The sequence below is a fragment of the Sturnus vulgaris genome, chromosome 11 (assembly GCF_052056855.1).
Source record: "Sturnus vulgaris isolate bStuVul1 chromosome 11, bStuVul1.hap1, whole genome shotgun sequence".
Classification (NCBI taxonomy): domain Eukaryota; kingdom Metazoa; phylum Chordata; class Aves; order Passeriformes; family Sturnidae; genus Sturnus; species Sturnus vulgaris.
The window spans coordinates 14,175,891-14,197,176 of record NC_142253.1 but is presented as its reverse complement, the minus strand read 5'-3'; the positions used below and the strand labels follow the sequence as shown (position 1 = coordinate 14,197,176).

The 21,286-nt window shown below is 57.6% G+C and overlaps 2 protein-coding genes across 2 annotated transcripts; one reads left to right on the top strand and one right to left on the bottom strand.

Moving 5' to 3' along the window:
- Nucleotides 1–250: 250 nt before the first annotated feature.
- GNAT1 (G protein subunit alpha transducin 1) lies at nt 251–4,185 on the top strand. The gene is made up of 9 exons (XM_014869580.2): nt 251–275; nt 667–957; nt 2,378–2,420; nt 2,610–2,751; nt 2,823–2,980; nt 3,063–3,191; nt 3,275–3,404; nt 3,488–3,641; nt 3,877–4,185. The coding sequence occupies exons 1-9, from the start codon at nt 251–253 to the stop codon at nt 4,065–4,067; spliced, it is 1,263 nt and encodes a 420-aa protein (XP_014725066.2). The 3' UTR covers nt 4,068–4,185.
- Nucleotides 4,186–5,209: 1,024 nt separating this feature from the next.
- On the bottom strand, nt 5,210–20,315 carry GNAI2 (G protein subunit alpha i2). The gene is made up of 9 exons (XM_014869619.2): nt 20,127–20,315; nt 11,702–11,744; nt 11,380–11,521; nt 11,018–11,178; nt 8,431–8,559; nt 7,163–7,292; nt 6,773–6,926; nt 6,220–6,426; nt 5,210–6,082 (listed from the first exon to the last, which is right to left on the bottom strand). Exons 1-8 carry the CDS (start codon nt 20,242–20,244, stop codon nt 6,236–6,238), a joined length of 1,068 nt encoding a protein of 355 aa, XP_014725105.1. The 5' UTR covers nt 20,245–20,315; the 3' UTR covers nt 5,210–6,082; nt 6,220–6,235.
- Nucleotides 20,316–21,286: the final 971 nt, after the last annotated feature.

The following is a 21,286-nucleotide window of genomic DNA, read 5'->3' as shown; positions in this document are numbered from 1 at the left end:
GACTGGGAAGGACATGGTCCCCACATAGGAACTGGAGTTGTTTGGGAACACTGGGATTTCTTCTGTAGTCACTGGGGAGTGTTGCTGGGGACGGCTTTGGAAACCCTCTGCAGGGTATGTGGGTATCCCTGAGGACATTGTGCAGGTGTGGCTGGAGGGCCTGGGGACGCTGTGGAGGTGATACTGATCCTAGTGGCACTGGGAGTGCACTGGTGGGTGGCTGGGCACATGAAGAAGTGCACTCGGGAGCATGGGGACATTAGTGGAGGACATAGGTGACTGAGGCTGACATTTTATCACTGTGAGGAGTGCCCATGGGGACACTGGCATGGCTTACTGGGGTGGGGCAATGGGCACTGGTCCAGAGCAGGGTGAGATGGGGACATTTGCTCCCATTGTGACTAGATCCCAGCAGACATACCATCCCACCCCCACGGAGGTCCACAGCAGAGCTGGAGATGGGTAGGGGTCCCACTTCCCCCAGGGTGGCCAGGTCACTGCCCCAGCCCCAGGGTGGAGGCAAATCTGGGGACTGCTCGGGCTGGTCCCCCCCCGACACTGGGAAGCGCTGACACCGGGAACCATGGGATTGCTGAGCTCAGCCCTCTGCAGATTGAAGGGGGTTTATCGGGGGGGCCCAGCTTAAGCCCCGGGTGCTGAGCGCAGCCCCCCGGCAGGCGGCCCCCCGGGACCTTGGCCCCGTCCTTGTCGCACACCGGGCGGACGGCGCTGGCAGCGGCGGCGGGCACCGGGAGCCAGCGCTGGAGGCGGCGGGAAGCTGGAGCTCGCTGCCCATCTTGGTGCTGACCTCCAAGGAGCGGGTGGTGAACCGCAGGGCTGCGGGGCTGAGCATGGGAGCCGGGGCCAGTGCCGAGGAGAAGCATTCTCGAGAGCTGGAGAAGAAGCTCAAGGAAGACGCTGAGAAGGATGCCAGGACCGTCAAGCTGCTGCTGCTGGGTAAGAGGGAGACAACGCCCTGGGGAACCTACCCATCCTTTGTGCATCCCACCCTAACAGCCCACCCAATGCGCCCCTGAAACCTACCAGTGCCCCTCAACCCAACCAGCACACCCCACAGCTGCCCCTGAACCCAACCAGCCAATCCAACATTCCCCTGGCCCCCAGATGGACCCCCAAACCCAAGGAGCTCACCCTCACAGTTCATTCAACATTCTCCTGACTCACCCTTAAAACTAAGCAGCCCACCCCAACATCACTCCCATTCCCAGCAGCCCTAAACCAAATCTCCCCATCTCAATAGCCCACTCAATGTTTCCCTGATGCCTCCAGCACCTTTAAACCAAACAATCACAACCCAGGAATGCCCCCAACAGCCTTCACTCCAGGCATCCCTTAAACCAGCCAACCCTCCGCATTAAAACACCTGAAGTTTCCCTGACCCCACTATAAACCAAACCAGTTCAACAGTCCCCAGGCCCCTGCTCCTAAGCACCCTTAAATCCAGTCAGCCCACTCTAGCAGTCCTCTGACCCCCACAGCATCCCTAAAGCCAACCAGTCAACCCCAAAAACCTGCCCAATGTTTTCTTCTCTCCCTTAGCACCCCTAAACCCAACCAGCCGCCCAACAGTCCCCCCCATTCCCGGGATCCCCAAAACCAGCTCGTCCCAACTTGCTCAACACCCCCTACCAGGCACCCCATACACAACAGACCATCTCAACAAGACGATGAGATCCTGAGATCCTAAGGTCCTGAGATCCTAAGATCCCCTGGCTTCCATATATCCCTGAACTCAACCAGCCTACCTAACATCCCCCCACTCCCAGGTCCCCCAGCCCCAACAAACACATCTTAAGAGCCTTCACCAACACCACCTATCACCACCCCCATCCATCAGCACCCCTGCCCCATCCTCCTAGGGAGCTCCATACAGCCCATATCACCACTCCATGTCTGTCCCTGAAGCCCCCTTGTGCTGTGTGTCCCTCCCAGCCCTTCCCAGTCCCCCAGTGGTGCCTGAGGATTGGGGTGCTGTGTATGTGGTGGGGTCATGGTGGCATCACTGTCCTCACAGCCTGGCCCAGGACACATCCTCCTGCACAGCTACAAGTTTGGGGCATTGGGTGGTAGGTGGCAGGGTTGTGATGCCACCATGTCCCCAACCCCTCCCTTGGGTTCCTGAGAGTGTCCCTGGCTGAGCCGCCTCAGATCCCACTAGACGCAGCGGCTCAGCCTAACCTTAATGCCACTGGCACTAGGCTGTTAATCCCCCTGCACACCCTGAGCCATGGACCTGGCACAGCCAACAGTGCCCGCAGCCATTTCAGGCACCAAGGTTGTCAGTGAGCCACCACAGGGCTCAGCTGGGAGTGCCCATGGCACGGGCACCACCATGAGCCATGTTTTGTCCCCTTAGGAGCAGGGGAGTCAGGGAAGAGCACCATTGTCAAGCAGATGAAGTAAGTTCCAAGGGGGGGTCATTTGATTGTGCCCATGATGCAAAGTGTCTGTCCTGCACTGCAGCCATGGGATTCCCCATCCCACTGTGCCTGACTCTGCCCCATCCCACAGCCATGGGATGCATCCATGGTGTGGCTCAGCTCCATGGCACCCAGCTCAGCCCTGTGCCTGTGATCTTCCCCTGCCAGGATCATCCACCAAGACGGCTACTCACTGGAGGAATGCCTGGAGTTCATTGCTATCATTTACAGCAACACTCTCCAGTCCATGCTGGCCATCGTGCGGGCCATGACTACCCTCAACATCCAGTACGGGGACACGGCTCGCCAGGTGAGTAGTGTTCCGTGTTCAGCAGGGGTTCCCCCCAGTCCCCAGGCCCCACTAACCCCTCTCCCTCACAGGATGATGCCCGTAAGCTGCTGCACCTCTCAGACACCATTGAGGAGGGGACCATGCCCAAGGAGATGTCAGAAATCATCGGACGGCTCTGGAAGGACTCGGGCATCCAGGCCTGCTTTGACCGCGCCTCCGAGTACCAGCTCAATGACTCTGCGGGCTAGTACGTGGGGTCGGGGAGTGTGGGTGTGGGAGGCACGAGGGAGTTCCAGCCTGTGTCTCATGCCCCCCGCGTGCCCGGCCAGCTACCTGTCAGACCTGGAGCGCCTGGTGACCCCCGGCTACGTCCCCACAGAGCAGGACGTGCTGCGTTCCCGTGTCAAGACAACTGGCATCATTGAGACCCAGTTCTCCTTCAAAGACCTCAATTTCAGGTGGGGGCCAGACCCCCAGTGAAGGCTGGTGCCAGGGGGTGGGCAGGGCATAGGGGGTGCTGACTCTCGCTTGTCCTGCCCAGGATGTTCGATGTGGGTGGACAGCGCTCAGAGAGGAAGAAGTGGATCCACTGCTTTGAGGGTGTGACCTGCATCATCTTCATCGCGGCTCTCAGTGCCTATGACATGGTCCTAGTGGAGGATGATGAAGTGGTGAGGAATGCTCACCACCTCACCCTCTCTGCTTTGTCCCCGTCATGACTTGGGCGTCACCACGGGGCTGTGTTCATCTGCAGAACCGCATGCATGAGAGCCTGCACCTCTTCAACAGCATCTGCAACCACCGCTACTTTGCCACCACCTCCATCGTCCTCTTCCTCAACAAGAAGGACGTCTTTCTGGAGAAGATCAAGAAGGCCCACCTCAGCATCTGCTTCCCCGACTATGACGGTGAGTGTGGCAGTGGCTGCTGGTGGTGGGGTGCTGCTGGAGGGTTAGGTGCCGCCACCCCCGCAGGAGTCCCCCACCAGGTGTCCTCAGCACCCCATGCAAGTGGTGGCTTATGAGCCTTGCTGAGGGACATGCAGGGTTTCCCCACCCGAGGGAGCACTGGGTAATCCTGGGCCAGCACTCTGGCGGGGGACACCAGCCCAGGAAGGGATCCCACTCACTGCCACGCCACCAGGTCCCAACACCTACGACGATGCGGGAAACTACATCAAACTGCAGTTCCTGGAGCTGAACATGCGGCGGGACGTGAAGGAGATCTACTCCCACATGACCTGCGCCACCGATACCGAGAACGTCAAGTTCGTCTTCGATGCAGTCACTGACATCATCATCAAGGAGAACCTCAAGGACTGCGGGCTGTTCTGAGCCCCAGGCGAGCACCCCCTCCCCTGGGGCCCAGCCCTGCTGCTGACCCCATCCCACCTCCACAGCCATCTCTGCTTGCTGCAAACCCCTGGGATTTGGCCTGCTCAGCTCCAAAGCCACCCCTGGTAAAGAAGGGAGGGCGGGTGGGGGCACAATCTCACTCCCCCTCCCCTCCAACTCTCCCACCAGTCAGCACTGTGGGGCCCTCAGTTCTGCTGGGGGTCTCTGGGGCTTCAGGTCCTAGGGATACCTGGATGACCCTGGATACTACAGGGTGCTGGATACTTTCAGGTGCTGCAGGTCCCTGAGTAACCCTTGGAGCTGTGGGGTACAGAGGTTCCTTTGCGTGCTGAGGGTCCTTAAAGTACCCCTTGGAGCAGAGGGTGTTTGGGGATCCTGGGTGTCCCTAGGAATTTGAGAGATGCTGAGGTGTCCCTGGGTTCCCTTTAGAGCTGAGAGGTGCTGGGGGTCCCAGATGATCCTCGGCACTGGGGAGACTGGGGAGTTTTGGGTGCCCCTTGGTGCTGGGAGTCCCTGGTACCCCTTGGAGCTGAGGAGGGTTTTAGATGCCCCTTGGGTGCTGGGGGGTCCTAGATGTCCTCTGAAGCTCTGGGTGCTGGGGTGGTCTCTCGGGTGCTGCTGGGTGTCCAGGAGTGGCCCCTGGAGCTGGGGGTGCTGGGAGTGTCCAGGAACACCTCAGAGGTGTGGGGTGTCCATGGGTGATCCCTGTGGGCTGGTGGGTTCAAGGTTACATCTCCCTCTGGGCTACAGATCATTGGGTGTTCCTGGGTACTGGGTGTCCCCAGTGATACTGGGTGTCCTGTGTGATACTGGGACTCCCTTGGTGCCACCATGCCACCTCAGCAGAGCCAGGGAGTGGTCATGTGCTTATTCCTCCCTACCCCACAGCCCCTTGGGGTAGGGCTTAACCTTGCAGCACCATCCCAGTCGCACTCCCAAGGGTTCCACCACTGCCCTCACCTCCCACGACCAGGGGCTTCTCCTCACCCCAGGGGGATGCCAACCCACCTTTTGTCCCTCTCCTAGCCCCGGAGACCACCCCAGCCCTCCCACAGAGGTGAAGCCCCCCCTGCCCACTCCCATGTCACGCAGGGTGTTTCAGTATATATAATGTTTCTCACTTTGTTTTTTTCCTTTCTACATTTTATTATTTCAAACCATGTGAACAATTTGGTAAAACATCCTGTGGGAAAAGCGACACCGCAGGCACCGGCTGAAGGGTCCCCCTGGGCTGGGGGGGACAGCGGGGGCCGCTCTGTACAGCGGGCTCTCCTCGCCCAATGCAACAGCTAACCCTAAAAACTAGGCTTAGAAAGAGGGGGGGGATAGAGGCAGTGGGCAGCACCCCCTGCCCACCCTCCTGCCTGAGCTGCCCCTTGGGATGGAGGCAGCAAGGCGGGGTGGGGTGCAGACCCTCCCCCCCAAAGGCACACGGTTGGGGGGTGGGCTGGCCATGGAGGATGCCACCACCACGTAGCACTTGATGCTTTTAAATAGTTTGGTAAAAAGGTTTTCTTTAAAAACTAACCTGTCCCCAACCGGTGTGGTGTGATTTTTTTTTTTTTTTTGCATGGTTTTGGGTTTGGTTTTGTTGTTTTTTTTCTTTTTTCCTCTCTTCATTCTTTCTTTTCTGGTTTACTAAAAGGAATGTCATCGGTCATGTTTGTGGCTGGGTGGCAGCCCCGAGGGGACCCTGTGCCCCCCAGGCCAGCAACACTTGCAGTGTAAACAGTGAGAGCACCACGGCTCGGAGTGAATGAGATGGGGGCTGGAACAGTTCAGGGGGTACAAACCAAGATTAAAACCTTGTCTTCCCTGGAAGGGCAACGCCGGCGAGGAGGAGGACAATGGTGGGGGGGAAACACGTGTGGCAGGGGGTACATGGGCCCTGCCACTGTGCTGGCACTCAAAAGTCTCTTTATGTGGTGGGCAGAGGAATGAATCTGAAGAGAAGCAGGAGTGGGAGAGATGGCGTGGTTCTTCCTTTGCAGCTCCTAGGAGAGAGAGGTCATGAGCAAGGGAGGGTCTGGGGACAGGGTAGCCTGCAGCTGGCAGGCTGTGCCCAGCCCATATCTGGAGAATGGTCCACGACCACCCCATTTGAGGAGCCACCACTGAGATCAGCACCCACCTGGGCAGCGCCGTCCTCAGAAGAGACCACAGTCCTTCAGGTTGTTTTTGATGATGACGTCGGTGACGGCATCAAAGACAAACTGCACGTTCTTGGTGTCTGTGGCACAGGTGAAGTGGGTGTAGATCTCCTTGGTGTCCTTCCTCTTGTTCAGGTCCTCGAACTTGCTCTGGATGTAGCTGGCTGCCTCATCATACTTGTTGGCCCCTGGGGAAGAAGAGACACGGGGCTGTCCCATAGTTGCCCACAGCCACCAAAGAGTTTGGGCTTGACTTGGCCCCCCACAGCCACTGTCCTGTTGCCAAATTGAGGCTCCAGAGGCAGAATGAACCTCAGATAACCCCCCTCAGGGCAGCTGCGTCCCCCCACATCTCCCATCTCCTGGGACACCTCAAACACCACCACACCCCACTTACTGCCCCAACACACTGCTCCTCGGGCACAGGGGAGCCAGCATCTCTGTCCCTAGCATCTCCTGCTACCCTACCCGGGGCAAGGCACTGCCCACTACCCCTGCCAGGAGGGCAGGGGGCACTGAGAGTCCCAGTGATACCTGTGTACTCGGGAAAGCAGATGGTGAGGGAGCTGTGCACGATCTTCTCCTCAAAGAGGTCCTTCTTGTTGAGGAAGAGGATGATGGACGTGTCTGTGAACCACTTGTTATTGCAGATGCTGTCAAACAGCTTCATGCTCTCATGCATCCGGTTCTGGCAGAGAAGATGGCAGCATGAGCTGGGCAGGGACCCCTAGGCAGCACTCACCCTGTTGTCCCCCAAACTACCACCCCCCATGCTCCTGCCTTCCTGGGCAGGGGATGCCAATGGCCCTGCAAGGCTTGGGCCACACTGGCCAGGGCACCGGTGGCCACCAGAGGAGGGGTTGCTACCCCAGCCCCCCCCACGGAGGGGATGACTCATGGCACTGGTTCCATCCCATAACTCACCATTTCCTCATCTTCAGCCAGGACCAGGTCATAGGCACTCAGGGCCACACAGAAAATGATGGCTGTCACCCCCTCGAAGCAGTGGATCCACTTCTTCCGTTCTGAGCGCTGGCCACCCACATCAAACATCCTGCAGCAGGAAGTGACACGGGGATGGATGGCATCTCCTCGCCCCACCACCCTTACCCCATGTCTCAGTGTCCCCAGCTGCTCAGAGCAGGAGCAGCACTGGTGTGGGCAGACCACGGTGCCTCTGCCCCAGGGATTCTGCCAGTACTGAGGATCTGCCCCGGCTCCTGCTGCCTAGACAGTGTCCAGGCTCATTTCCCAGCTGAAACAAATCCCTGACGTGAGCTGGGGCAGCATCAGGCTGCCTTTCCCAGGGGGCGTCAGTGTCATGTTCCCCAGACACCTGCTCCAGAGCAGGCACAGCAGGGCTTTGCCAGAGACCTTGGAGCAAGGGGAGCCAAGTCACTGTGGGCTCAGCAGGATTGTGGCAGCAGCAGGGCTCAGGGATGATCCCGATGCACCATGTGCCTCTCCTGCCACAGGCAGCAGAGGATGCCCTGCCTCCACGGAAAAGAGCTCAGCAGTAGCATTCCACATCTCCTGCCATGCCCACTGCCAACTGCTTGGCTGGTGGGAAAGCTTCCCCACTGGGTCACACTGCATTCCCCCTAGAGCACCCCCACTGCCACCTCCAAAGCACTGCTCTGGCAATGCACAACCAAGAGTTTCCATCCCACCAGGGTGGCATCGGGGCTCCTGCAAGCCCCCCGCATTCAGAGAGGATCCCAGCAGATCGTTCTGACATCAGCTCTGTTGCCATGGGACTAAATTCCCTGGGGATGTGCACAATGGAAGCTTTTTGCCTCTGAAACTGGAGCCCTGATTATTTCCCATGGGTTTTCAGTGGAAAGCAACCACAGGGTGCCAGCAGGCAGCGCTGCCACTGCCTGACCCCAAGACCCCAGCTCCTGCCCAGCACCCTTCCTGGGGCGGAAGCAGCGTCACAGCAGCGGGATGAGGGATGCTTTCCCCCTCCCCTCCTTGCCAGAGCCTGGATCCGCCCCCAGGCTGAGCTCTGTGAAGTGTTTTTGAGGCTGTTCCAGCTATTTCAGCGGTTTCCGCTCTCTGAGGCAGCAGTTCCCGCCATGAGCAAACCAAGAGGCTGGGGGAACTGAGTGCACGCATGGTCCGTTCCAGCATGGGGAGGAAGGGTTTTTTTTTGTTTTCAAAAAGGCAAAAGGGAAAGAGGTCAGACATACTTGAAGTGCAGATCTTTAAAGGTGAAGTGAGTCTCTACGATGCCCGTGGTTTTCACCCTGGTGCGCAGCACATCCTGCTGGGTGGGGATGTAGTCGGCACGGGCTATCCTCTCCAAATCGTTCAGGTAGCTGGGGACGAAGAGGAAAGGTTCTGTGGGAGCTGGACCGTGGGACATACCCACACTGGCCCAGAGTCCCCTGTCCATATCCCAGCATTGTTCAGTTGGGGTGGGCAGTGCCAAGCTGGGACACACAGCAGAGACACCATGTGAATCCTGGGGTCACCCCACGTCCCTGCCAGACACAGGCAGGGCAGGACACCAGTGGCCAGGATGACATGAGACACACAGGACCGAGGGACTGAGGGCAGTGTGCTGGCATTAGGAGCCAGGCAGAAGATGCAGCCAGGGCTGGGGGGCTCACCCCGTTTCCCTGGCCATTTGCACAGGGGGGAAATGGCAAGAGGAAAATATTCAGTGCTATGGCAACCAGCCACAGTGCCGGCGGAAACAATCGATGGCGCCATGCCATTTATAGTCAAAAACACAAAGGGACGGCGTCCTGGGAGGAAGCAGGAGGCGGGAGGCCAGAGAGACAGGGAGCAGTGCCGTGGGGGGCTGCAAACATCCTGAGCCCCCACGGGAGCATCGCCTGCCCTGCTGCCTGCAGGGTCCCAGCAGAGATGGTGGCCGGGTCCCCAGCGTGCAACACCCACCGGGACTGATGAGGGCTGCCGGGGGGGGGGGGGGGGGTGAAGGCGGGTTTTGATTTCTCCAGATCACATTGCTTTAATTGGGTTACTACAAACGGGCTCTTTTAAGCAAATTAGGCTTGTCTTAATTAAGGTATTTGTGGCCCTGTAATCTGGTGAAAGCCAGATTACAGCCCGCGGGGCCATAGGGATCCTTGGCTCCAAAGCAGCACGGCCAATCGCCAGCTCCTGGGAAAGCCTGCAGCATGACAGGGCAAGGCCAGAGCTGGTGGTGCCCCAGGAGCTTGCTCTGGGTGTGAGGGTGGGGGACCTGCACGTTACTGCCGCAGAGCAGCTCAAAAACAGCCGGAAACACACATGGCCTCTGGCTGACAAAAAACAGGAAACACCACAGCAGGGCCCTGTGCAGCGCCACAGGCTCCTGGACATTGCATCAAGCCCCAGGGTGCTGGTGAGCACCACCCTGGCACCCCAAACTCCTGGAACCCCAAGAGGCAGAGGAAGAACAGGATGGGGGCTGCTGTGCTGCAGAGGGTTGGGGCACAGATGGGCTGAGTACTGGGCACAGCAGAGGGCTCCTCATTCCCAGGCTGTCCTGTTCCAGCAGCACTGTGAGCACATCACCTTTGTGACAAGAGATTGTGGGCATCTCCACAGGGCTGGAAAAAGGCTGGAGCAACAGCTTGAAGGTGCTCCCAATTAATGGCTGTCCAACCCCCCACCATGTGCTAAACGCTCCATAATGGCACTGCCAGTGACAGGCACTTGGCAGACACTGTGCAGATACACCTGCTCCAAGTGTGTGCGAGCTCCCCGGCACCTGCTGGGTGTCCTGTGCTCCCAAACCAGCACCTGCTGCCAGGGAAATAGCAGTGCTGGCTGGGGAGTGATGGGGCTGAGCAGACAGGGGCTGGGAAAGGCGGGTGTGTGCCTGTGAGGAGGAAGTGAAAGCTGTGGGTGCGGTGAGGAAAGAGCTGACAAGAGCTTCTCCAGGTTTGGTGCTTGCCAGGAGCTTTCCTGCAGTCTCTTCCCGACAGTGACCTCAGTGCAAAAGAGGGACCTGACACTGCTATGCATGAGGGGACAGCTGGGGAAACCACTTGCCCTGGGACAGCAGTGAGTCCCAAGCATACAGGATCCCAGGCAAGGCCAGGCTTGGTGAGGTGTTCCTGGCACACCATGAGCTCCCCACACACTGCTTTACCATAAGGGGTCTGGGTGAAGAGGGTAGGAGGGCACTGTGCAAGCTGAACACAGACTCAGCTGTGCTGCTCTCTCCAGCAATGGTACATTAGGCAGATCAACTTTATTTATTAATCTCTTCAAGGATAAACCCAAACAGCTGCAGCAATTTATCTACCTAAACACCAATTTGCTGGATAATGCACAAGTGTACTGCCAGTCTTTCTGTATAAAAACAGTTAAAAGAAAAAGAACAGCCTCTTGAGCATCCTACTCATCCTCTTCAGACCTAAGTGTCCCCAAGGCTTTCCTTAAGAATTTTTCCTGCTTTAACAGCCCATGAAGGGTGATGAGGATGGGCAGGACCCCTGGCTGTGCTCATGAGTGGGGAGCCAGTGGAGAGCATCTCCTGGGGAAGGGGAGTGGGGACAGAGCAGTGGCAGGAGAAGGATGCACCAGTGCCCCCCCTCCCAGGGTACACAGTACCCAGCCAGAGAAGGAAACAGCTTTCGAAACATCCGCCTTCCCAGTTCCGCTCCGGCTCAGCCCCAGCACCACGCGGGAAGTGGCAGCACCAGCTCCTAAGCCTGGTGACAGGTGAACAGCAGCCCCTGGGGGGATTTTCTGCAGCTTGATAAAAACACTGTGGCTCACAGGGCTCAGCTGAGCTGGGGCAGAGGAGGGGGTACTCACTAGGCAGCAGAGTCATTCAGCTGGTACTCTCGAGAGCGGTTGAAACAAGCCTGGACCCCGTTGTCAGCCCACAGTCTCCGGATGACATTGGCCAGGTCCTCTGGCATGACGCCCTGCTCCTCAGCAGTGGAGGAGAGTGCAAACAGCTGTCGAGCATCATCCTGCAGGAATAAAACAGCTTGAGCATTGGCATGGACTTATCGAAGCTCACTCTGCCCCAAAGGACCTGATGGGAGCCCACCAGGGAACAGCAGGGCTTGGGCTGAGCCACCTTTAATCCTAGTCCAGTTTTGGGCACATCTATTTTAGCTACCAAGAACCCCCATCCCTGCCAGGCACAGTGGGAGCAGGACGGCACCCACCGCTCTGGAGGAGTCTCCAAAGTCAATCTGCAGGTTCCCCATCGCCTTGATGATAGCCATAATGGACTGGATGGTGTTGCTGTACACTACAGCTTTGTACTGCCGGCACTCCTCCTCTGAGTAGCCATCCTCGTGGATGATCCTGGGGGAAGGAAGAGACACAGGCAAGGTCAGCCCTCTGTGTGGTACCTCAGGATGCTGCTCCCCACCCATGCTCTGCGGCAACACCGATGGGGAGCTTTCCCTGTCAGCCACTGGTTTTGGAGCCTGTGGCCAAGGCCTGAGCAGTGTCAGCCAGAATGACAGTGCAGGGACCACTCACTTCATCTGTTTGACGATGGTGCTCTTCCCAGACTCGCCAGCACCTGTGGAGAAATGAGAAGGGATGAGGTCCTGTCCAAAGCCAGGAGCCCCTACCCTACTGGGACACCTCCCCAGCCTAGGCAGGGAATGCACCAGGTGTTTCAGCCATTGGAGAAGCAGCCATAGCCATAGCAGATGATTGGACGTGCACTCTGGAAGCGTCAGGACCAAGAAACAAGGAAAAAAAGGAAGCCTAGGGGGCCCTTGCAATAATTCCTAAGGGAAGAAATGACACCTGCTCTGGGCCAGGAAAATGGCATCAACACACTAACATTTTCCCCACAGTCCTAGCATGCCACTGGTAGGGCTAACTGACTGGCAATCCTGGCTTTGGCTCAACCTGAGGACTCCTCGTGACAAGGGGGTCGAGCTTTGTCCATCACCTGCCATCCCATCTCCAGGCAGAATCTGAGATGCCACATCCCACATCCCCTCTGTGCTGGGGAACAATGGAGTACCAGCCCCCCTGCATATCCACAGCTGGAAGCAGCAGCAGCCAGGATAAAGGGATGCTTGTGCCACAAGGTACAGGCAGGGAACTCAGGAGTAAGTTGCCACCTCCACCAGCCAGCTCAAGCAATCCCAGCGGGCCCAGCCACCCCCGGCTTGGTTCTTAAATAGCACGCACTTCCCAGCCTGCCAGGTCCTGTGCCCGAGCCTGCTATGGAGGCGGCTGCCAGCAGGGAAAGCCAATGGCTTTTGGGGTCGTTTTGTTTTTCAGCATCCAAACGCAGGGTTCCATGAGTTCAGTGAGACAGCCAGGGTGCCTAAGGTTCTCCTTCCCCTATACCCTGTCCCCTCTAGGGACGTCACCCCACTCAGGCAATGTGCAGCTCGGCCCAGCCCTCCCTCCACAGGCTGGGAGTAGGGAAGAAGCAAAGTCATCCTGGCTGTAAGAAAGGGGAAGCTGAAAGGGGAAGCTGAAAGAAAGGGGCATGTCTCCTGTCCCCTCTCTGTGCAGGGAGTGTCACAAGATGGATGAGTGCCTGGTTCATCTTGCCCCAGGACCCCCAGCAGGATGAGGCCCCTTTGGCTGGGGACCAGTGTGGTCCCTGCCTCCGGATGCAAATCCCAGAGGATCTCCCAAGCCAAGTCCATCCCTGTGTCCTCTCACAGCCCTTTTCGCGGGTCTCCCCAGTGTGTCTCTTGGCCACGGAGATGCCCTTACAGGGGGCCCCAAGCAGGCCTGTGCCAGCATGGCCGCAGAGGAGGCAGAGATTACAGAGGAGGTTAACTTTTTTTTTTATTTTTTTTTTTTTTTAAAGCAGATTATCCTAAAATTAACTGGGAAAAACAGGGCCCATCGTGCCAGTTGAGACATGGCGGCAGAGAACAAACTCCTTCTATGCATGTCCCCAGCCTAAACGCCAGCCAGGTGACAGACATGCACCACCGGGACATCACTGTGGGCAGTGCATAGAGTGCCCTGAGGCTGGGACCATACTGAGGCTACAGAGACCCTGTATTTACCACTCGAGCACCCTGCTCCACGGTTCCCATGCCTGTGTGCCAAGGGAGGGGCTGAGCTCAGCTCAGAGGTCACTGTTCAGCACAGCAGGGGCTCTCCTCCCTCAGCACCCTCAGGATGCTGACGCAGCACCGGGCACAGCCCAGCCAGTGCTCGTGGTCAGTGCTGGCAACTCCTGCCTGGAGCTGGGAGCAGGGAGGGAAGGACTCGGCATAGCTCTTCATTTTTTCCATTAAATACCTCTGGTTTCTAACACCATCCCATACCGCTGGGTCCGGTGGCCAGAGCCAGTGGCATTCACCCAATCCTTTCTCAGAGGGTGCCTGGACAGGGAAACCAACACACATGTGGCAAGCAAGAACCCGGCTTATCGGCATCTCTGAGGTGAGGTGCCAGACAGCCGTCCCCAGCTCCTCCTCTCTCTGACCCTGCCTGACACCTTTCTCCCTGCCAGGAGGGAACAACCCCGCCGGGGCCTCCTGCCTTATCCCGGCAGGGTGACAGTCACAGGGTGACCACCACCGAGGCTGGCTATTTCCTTGCAAATTTCCTCCACATCTCCCGGCTCCTTCTCTGCTCCCTGAGAAAGGCAGCCATGTTCCAAGTCAGCCCCTCTGCTTCCTACCGGGAGCTTGCCCAGCACAAGAGATTGTGCACTTACAGTGAGCAGGAATTTGCACCTGAATTAACAGCCCCCCTCCCCATGTGGGGGACCCTCCCCAGCCCCCTCGATGAGTGCAGCGGAGGGGAAGGGTTTCCAATCTCCGGAAAACCCCAGCTGCCGCCCATTCAGCCCCAAAACAATTCCTGGGCTGGATGCCAATCGCCAGCTTCCACCCTCCAGCCCAGCCCAGGCAGGACGAGGCAGTATCAGACGAGCTATGGACTCCTGTGCCGGCATTGGGGTGGGGGGGATGGAGACTCCCCACTACCACGGGCTGACCCCACGGCTGTGCTTCCTCCAGCCCTGCCTCTCTGCAGGCAGTGCTTGCTCCCAGGTCAGAGCCTGGCAAAAACAGGAGAGCTCTCTCTCAGGCTCATTTCCTCCTTTTTTTTGTTAAAAATAATCTTCAAAAATTTAAAATAAGCAAGCAGCTGCCTGGCTCCAGAACTCCCTGCTAATCCACTGGCAAAAACTTTATTGAGCCAACATATATATTTCGCAGCCCATGATTTATGATGCTTTCTGGGCAGCAGATATTTAGTGCAATATATGCACATAGTTCTGGGCAGCACATACGTAATCCCTGTATTTTAGGAGCTGGCCACAGGTCTCAGGATCCACCTCACCCCACATCACCAACAGGGGATTTTCCATTTTTCCACACGGCACCATCCTTTAAAATATTCAGGCATAGATGGAAGCAATGCATAGCTGGAAAATTCTCATTATGGGGGAAAAGCTGGAATTCAATCCGCCAGCAGGTCTGGAGCCATCCCCATCCCCAGCACCCAGAAGCCCATCCCCTGATGCTGTCCCGGCAAGCTTTCCCAGCCTGGAAAACAGCAGCTATTATTTGAGGATTTACAGACGGGTTTTAGTTCTGGACAAACCCAAAAATCCCCTTCCCCGCAGGACAAACAGACGGCAGGACAGAGGCACAGCTGCAGAGCCCACCCACCTTGGCACCTTCAAGTGGGACAAAGGGATGTGTTAAAAGCAGAGTTACCCTAAAGACTCAAACGCTAATAACAAAAAGAGATTCCCCTCGACATTTTCCTTCCTACTGAAAATAGACGGAAAATTGCTGTAAAAATAATCACATTTTTTTAAAACCCCACAGTGACACAGGGCGTTTTTCCCAAGGGCCATCCCATTCCAGCACAGGGCTGGCTGCTTCCCAGAAGGAGCTGTGCATCGTTGGCTGGTCGAATGCCACGTCCTCAGGAAGGACCTCAAAAAATTGGGAGGTGCAGACCCCCTGTCCAAGGCAGCTGATAGAGATGCAAAAAAAAACTTCACAAAAATAAATAAAATAGAAATGGCAGCACGAAGGATGCTCAGGGCACACAGGGAGAAGGTGGGCTAGGTTTCCCAGGGGGAGCATGGAAAATGCACACCCGGTGCCAACAAGGACCGCCAGCGTTCACAAGCTGGACAAAACTGTCCTTTTGCCGGACTTTTTCCAGGAATCCTGAAACTTTGCTGCTCTGTTTCTGCCCCTGCCATGGCCAGAGTGGTCTCTCTCTCCCCTGCACCACTGCTGCCATGTGCCCCCAGGCCTGGGTGCCATTATGCTGTCCATCCCGCCCTGACAGGATGGGGCCTCACCCTCTGGCACAGCCAGGATGCTGCCGGCACCCGAATCCCCCCAGCTGGGTTTTCCACCAGCAGGATGGAGAATCGCTCAGCTCCCCCAGCTCCGGTGATTCAACCAGTCTCCGGCCCGGAAACCCGAGCTCTAGCCTAGAGCAGGAAACTCGGTGGCTGCGGAAAGGCCAGGCCAGCCCTGGCTACAGCAACAGCTCTTAGGGACACAGTGATCCCAGTCCTGGGAAAGCTCAGACCATGGGACACCTCCTTCCATAAAGCTACATATAAAGATGGGTGAAGATATATATATATATATATATATATATGTCCTTTTTGATATATATGAATCAATGTATACATTGCTCCATGCAAATAAGTAAGATGCGTATATATATATATATATATATATATATGTATATATACACACAAAAGTTAAAATATAAAATGCATTTCTAATACACATCTGTAAAAATATATGTTAAACATATACATATAAGCCTGCTGCTTCTGCTTTCCCTGGGCAAAGCCTAAGTGCTCATCTTGGAGCAGAGGGCAGCTGCCAGTCCCTAGGACATCACAAGTGGGGACACTATAGTGACCCATCCTATCCCAACCTATCCCAAGCCCATACACCAGCTCCAGGGGGTTGAATGTCAGCTCTCTCTGGATTTAACAGCATTGAGTTCTTCCCTTGTCCCCATCACTGTGACACCTCCTAGCCCATTGCATAAAACAGCAGTGGGGCTCCCAGTGTCCCCACTGAAGGGAGGACCCAACCCCTCCAAAAGCCAGGACTGAGGAAGGAGTAGGGACAGAAACAACTCCCAAGACAGGACAAAGCACAGAGAAGCAGGCAGCTCACACAGAACCCAGGGCAGTTCTGGGGCCACACAACCTCTGAAAGTCACAGCTGGTCCCTCCCTTCCTCTATTTTTATGCAAGTTAAAAAAAAAAAAAAAAAAAAGAAGCTGTTTCCGAGCCCTGCCCCGTCACTGTCTGTCCCAGGCAGGATCTGGTACAGGCAGTTCCTACCTAATGTACCCTGGTGCTACCACACCACCAAGGGCAGTGTCCTCATCCCAGGGTCTGCACCTAGAGCAAACCCCTGGGTATTATCATCAACCCACCAGCACTTTCTCCACCTCCAACACAGCTGAAAAATCCTTTACTTTCCTAATCCTCCAAAGATAAGGAATAAGGGGCTTTGAGCACAGCAATCACTTGCCTGCTGCCAACCCTGCATCCCCCTGGAGCATCCCAGCTCCCACAGGCAAGGAGGTGGGCTGGCCAGAACACTGCTGCCCAGCAGAAGCAGTCAGTGAGGAGCCAACAGTGGCACCAGGAGGTGTGGGAACTATGGGGCAGATCCTCCAGGTGCTTTCAGGAGTGGTGATGACTCCTGGCGTCTCCCAGCACCGAAACCATGGGACACCACTGGTTTCCAGTGGCAGGGACAGAGACACTCTTTGTTTGGGAGGAATTGCTTTGCCTGGGGGATATTGCTTCATCTGGGTCTTCTCCCCATTAGAGACTGGAGCTTCAAACTATCTGGCACACACTCATTTTGCCAGAGCAAACAGCAGAGGAAAACCTGCAGGCAGCGACAGGTGACACAGCAGGATCGGTGCTGTGCCCACGCCTGCAGAGCTGTGTGCCACTGGGGGATCCTGACTGCCTCCACTGCACTGTGTCCATTCCTCTCCAGCTCACCCACCATGGTAGAGGAAAGGCAGGAGGCAGCTCATGGCCACATACAGAGCACAGCACAGATCGGAGGCACCTGCAGCAGTCAGCCCCAAGCATTCTCTGCTCCTACACTCCTGAAACCATCACCACATATCCAGACTGGTGCCTTCCACTCACACTGTGCCCTGCCTGGCTGCAGCTCCAAAGCTCAGCTGCAGGACACCATGAGTTGCCACCAAAAAATCATGCCACATTTGGAAGAGGCATCTCCTCCTCATGCTGTAGGTTGATGCAGCACAAAGGGGTGAAGGTGTTTTTCTCTTTAGTTTTTCCCTCCCTTTTTCTGGAGGAGGCAGGAAGGCTGCAGTTCCCACAGAGGATCCTGGACTCCCTGCCTTGCTGAGAGTGATGAGGAGCTGTGGTGCTCACCAAAAAGCATGAGGCCTCAGGTCTCCTCAAAGCCTCCCCTGACCATGGGGAAAAAAAATAAGCCATACGAAGGGTAAGCAGCAAGGAGGTGGGAGCATCCCCTCAGCACTGCAGTCTCACCTCACAGAGGGGACATGTCACAAGTAGCAGCCCCCAGGGGGGCAATGCTGGCCCCACCTGCCCAGACACTCCCTGCCAGCTTGGGAGGATTTTCCAGCCATGGCTCAGCTTGGAAATGGGCAGCACTGACCCAAGGCTTTGCTGCTAATGACACCTTAACAGCTGCAAGGAGAAGAAAAAAACCCTTTTTTAAACGTACAAAAAGAGCCATTTTGCTCTATTTTTGGCTTTAGAAAGCAGCTGAGATCAGAAAGGCTCGTAAACACCAGCCCCAGCAGAAGGGAGTGCAGACGTACTCCTCCTCCTGCCTCCACTTCAGGACAGAGCAAGACACGGGAAAAGGATGTCAGCCAGTCAGCCTACATCATAATCCTTGTCACTCAGCGAGCCCCCAGCTGCTCCTCGGTGATGCTCAGCACCAACAGGATGGGCCCTCCCTACCTGGGCACCCAGAGCTGACAGCACCAGGGTGATACTGCCTGGATGGTCCTGGATGGTCCCAGGAGCCTCCCGAGGCTGGAGGTGCCAAACCCCTTCGGCCAGCTACCTCCCCATTACTTCCCACCAGGCACTGGGCTGAGAGCAGCAGAGCTGGCAGCAAGGCCAGCACAGGAGCAGCTCATGCCAAAGAGCTACCACGTGCTTCTCTACCATCCCACAAATCCCACGGGGCTTCACTCCCCTCACTCTCCCCTCCAGAGGAAAAAGTGGAGCAGCCAAGTGGGACCAACCATCGAACCCCCCCAGACGGCACAGACTCTCTCCTAATATCCCCAAGATGGGTTTTGCTGCCAGCATTGCTCATGCCAAGACAAAAAAAATCAAAATAAAATAAAATGAAAAAAAGACGCACTCTGATAAAGGAGCGTTTTGAGGCATTAATTACGTATTTCTCAAGGCAGGCAGGGGTTGAGCAAATAAAGGCCTGCCGGATTTCAGCGTGACTTCCTGCTGCTGGCAGCTTCCTCTGCAGACAGCAGATGAGCCCAAAGACATTTTCTGTCAGGGCTCCCTCTGTCCCGCTGCCCCACGGCGCCGTGGGAGCCTCGCACGCTCCCGCCTCGCACCTGGAGGAGGCCCGCCCTGGGAATTTCGTACAGGGAATAAAAAGCCCAACCGGGAGTCATTAAGAAAAATAATAAATTAAAATAACAAAGTGCTTCGTTGCCCGCAGGCACAGGGCAGGGCTGTGAACGCCCATGGAAGCATCACCAGGGTGCTTTGAAGAGAGCAAGCAGCCCGTTATCGGTACCAAAATCCAGTGTCCATGAGGCAGAGAGCCCGCGGGCTGTGGGGGGCTGTGCCCACGGCAGACAAACCCCCTTAACCCCCACAGAGAGGGCAGGGTGATGGAGAGGCTCGGGCCTCGGGAAGGCACAGAGCAGTGGATGTCCGTCAGCCCCGTTACCTCCACCACAGCCACAGGCCAGGGTAAGAGGAGCCCATAGAAGAGTCCAGGGATGCTGGGCAGGTGGGACAGGGTGCCCGAGCTTGCAGGACCATTGCTGGAGGGGCTATCCAACAGCAGAGTGGGGATCCCACATCATTGTCCCAAAGGGTTATGTCCAGACTGGACACTGACCAGTTGGGGTGACAATACCGTAGTGGGGTGCCAGCTACTTCTGGGGGAAATTCCAGAGCCCATAATGCGGTGGCACCTGAGGGGGACCCAAGGCTTGCTGTAGAGCCAGCACCTCACTGCCAGTGAGATCCTCAAAGCCTGGAATGGAGCAGGCATCCTGCTCACAGAGGGGTGGGGAAAGAACCCCACTGTGGAGGCGATCCCCAGGGTCTGCTGTGGGTACAGGGTTCCACTGCTGTGGGGAAACCCTGGGAGCTGGGATGAGGTCAACACCCCACTCCTGGGGGAATCCTTGGAACCTCCCAGGGAGTCAACAGCCCGGTCCTGGGGGGAGAGACACCGAGAGTTGGGATAGGGTCAACATCCCATTCCTAGGTGGGGGAAATACGTGGGAGCTGAGATGAGATCAGTAAGCCCCTCCTGGAGGGAATCCTAGGATCTCGGGTTAGATCAACATCTCACTCCTGGGGGGATGCCTGGGATGAGGTCAACACCCGACTCGAGGGGGGAAATCCCAAGGCCTGCTGCCCCATTCATGGGGGGAAGCCGGAAGGCTGGGGCGGGGCAGGCCCCTCGTTCTCGGGGACATCCCCGGGGCCCGAGATGGAGCCGCCAGCTCACCGTGGGGAGAACCCGAAGCCTGGGCAGGGGCCAGCATCCCACTCATGGGGGATCCCCGGGGCGGGGCGGGGCAGGGCAGAGCACTGCCGGTGCTGGTACCCAGGACAGCCCCGGGGCAGCGAGGGGCGGAGGCGGCGAGGCCGCCCGGTTCCGGCAGGGTCGGGCCGAGCCGGGCGAAGAAGCCAGGATGAGGGGGCCCGGGGATGCGGCCCGGGGGGTCTTACCCAGCAGCAGCAGCTTCACCTCCCGCGCCGCCTTCTCGCCGTCTTCCCGCAGGTTCTTGTCGATCATGCGAGAGCGCTCGGCGGCCGCCTTGTCCTCGGCGCTCACGGTGCAGCCCATGGCGGCGGCAGCGGCGGCTGCTGCGCGCGCCCGCGGCTCTGCCGGCCCGGCCCGGCCCGCCCCGACAGGCCCCGCCCAGCGCGCCCCGGGGGCGGGGCTAACAGGGCGTGGTCCGTGGGGCGGGGTTTGTGGGCGGGGTTTGTGGGGCGGGGCCTCTCGCTGGCGGCGCGGGGGCCCTCAGGCGGCGGTGGCGGGTAATGGCGGGGGAGGGACGGGGGACACGGGGTGTGAGGGACAGGAAGGAGGAGGGACGCGCCGTGTCCTGGGATAGAAATGTGGGTGGGACATGGTGTATCGCGGAATACACAGGGGGAGGGAGATGGAGTCTAGGTGTTGCATTTTAGGGTCCTTTGAATGCAGAGCAGTGGGAGCAGCCCTGGGAACAGCGGTTTGAGTGATGCTGTGTTTCAGGACTGCCTTCTGTGGAGACACAGTGTCACAGTGTGGTGGCTCAGAGCTTGGGCATCTCTCACTCCTCAGGGTCCCGTGTCCCCTGCTGCTGGAGGAAGGAGCTTCTTGGCAGGTGCCGGGGCTGGGGGTGCCTGTGGCAAAGGATGAGACCGTGCAGGATGGGGCATCTCCAGGTCTCTCCCAGGACAGGGGGTCCCTCCAGCACTTGCCCCATCCACCAGCTCCCAGGGCTGCTCCCTTAGGAACCAGACCCCCTATACTACCTGAGGAGGGGGGCCAGGTGTGCCCACCAACCCACGGAGCTGGCCAGTGCCCAGGTAGCCACCCTCACTCCATGTTAGCCCCACAGCAGCGCCTCATGCCTGCCCAGGCCCTGCAGCCCCTCCACACACCCCACTGGCATCAACTGAGCAGGATGAGGGCAGCCAGGGATGCTTTTGACTCAGAATGCCAGGGGAAGGGATAAAGCATCCCCCGTGGAATCTGCAGGCCTGTGCCCGTGGGCCTGGTATGGCGGGAGCAGGGCTGTTCCCGTGGGAGCAGGCTGCCGTGCTAATAAGGCTTCGCTAATGAGCTGGCACTGAGCCCAGACCTGGGGCCGGCAGAGGGGAGCGAGGGGCCAGGGCTAGGG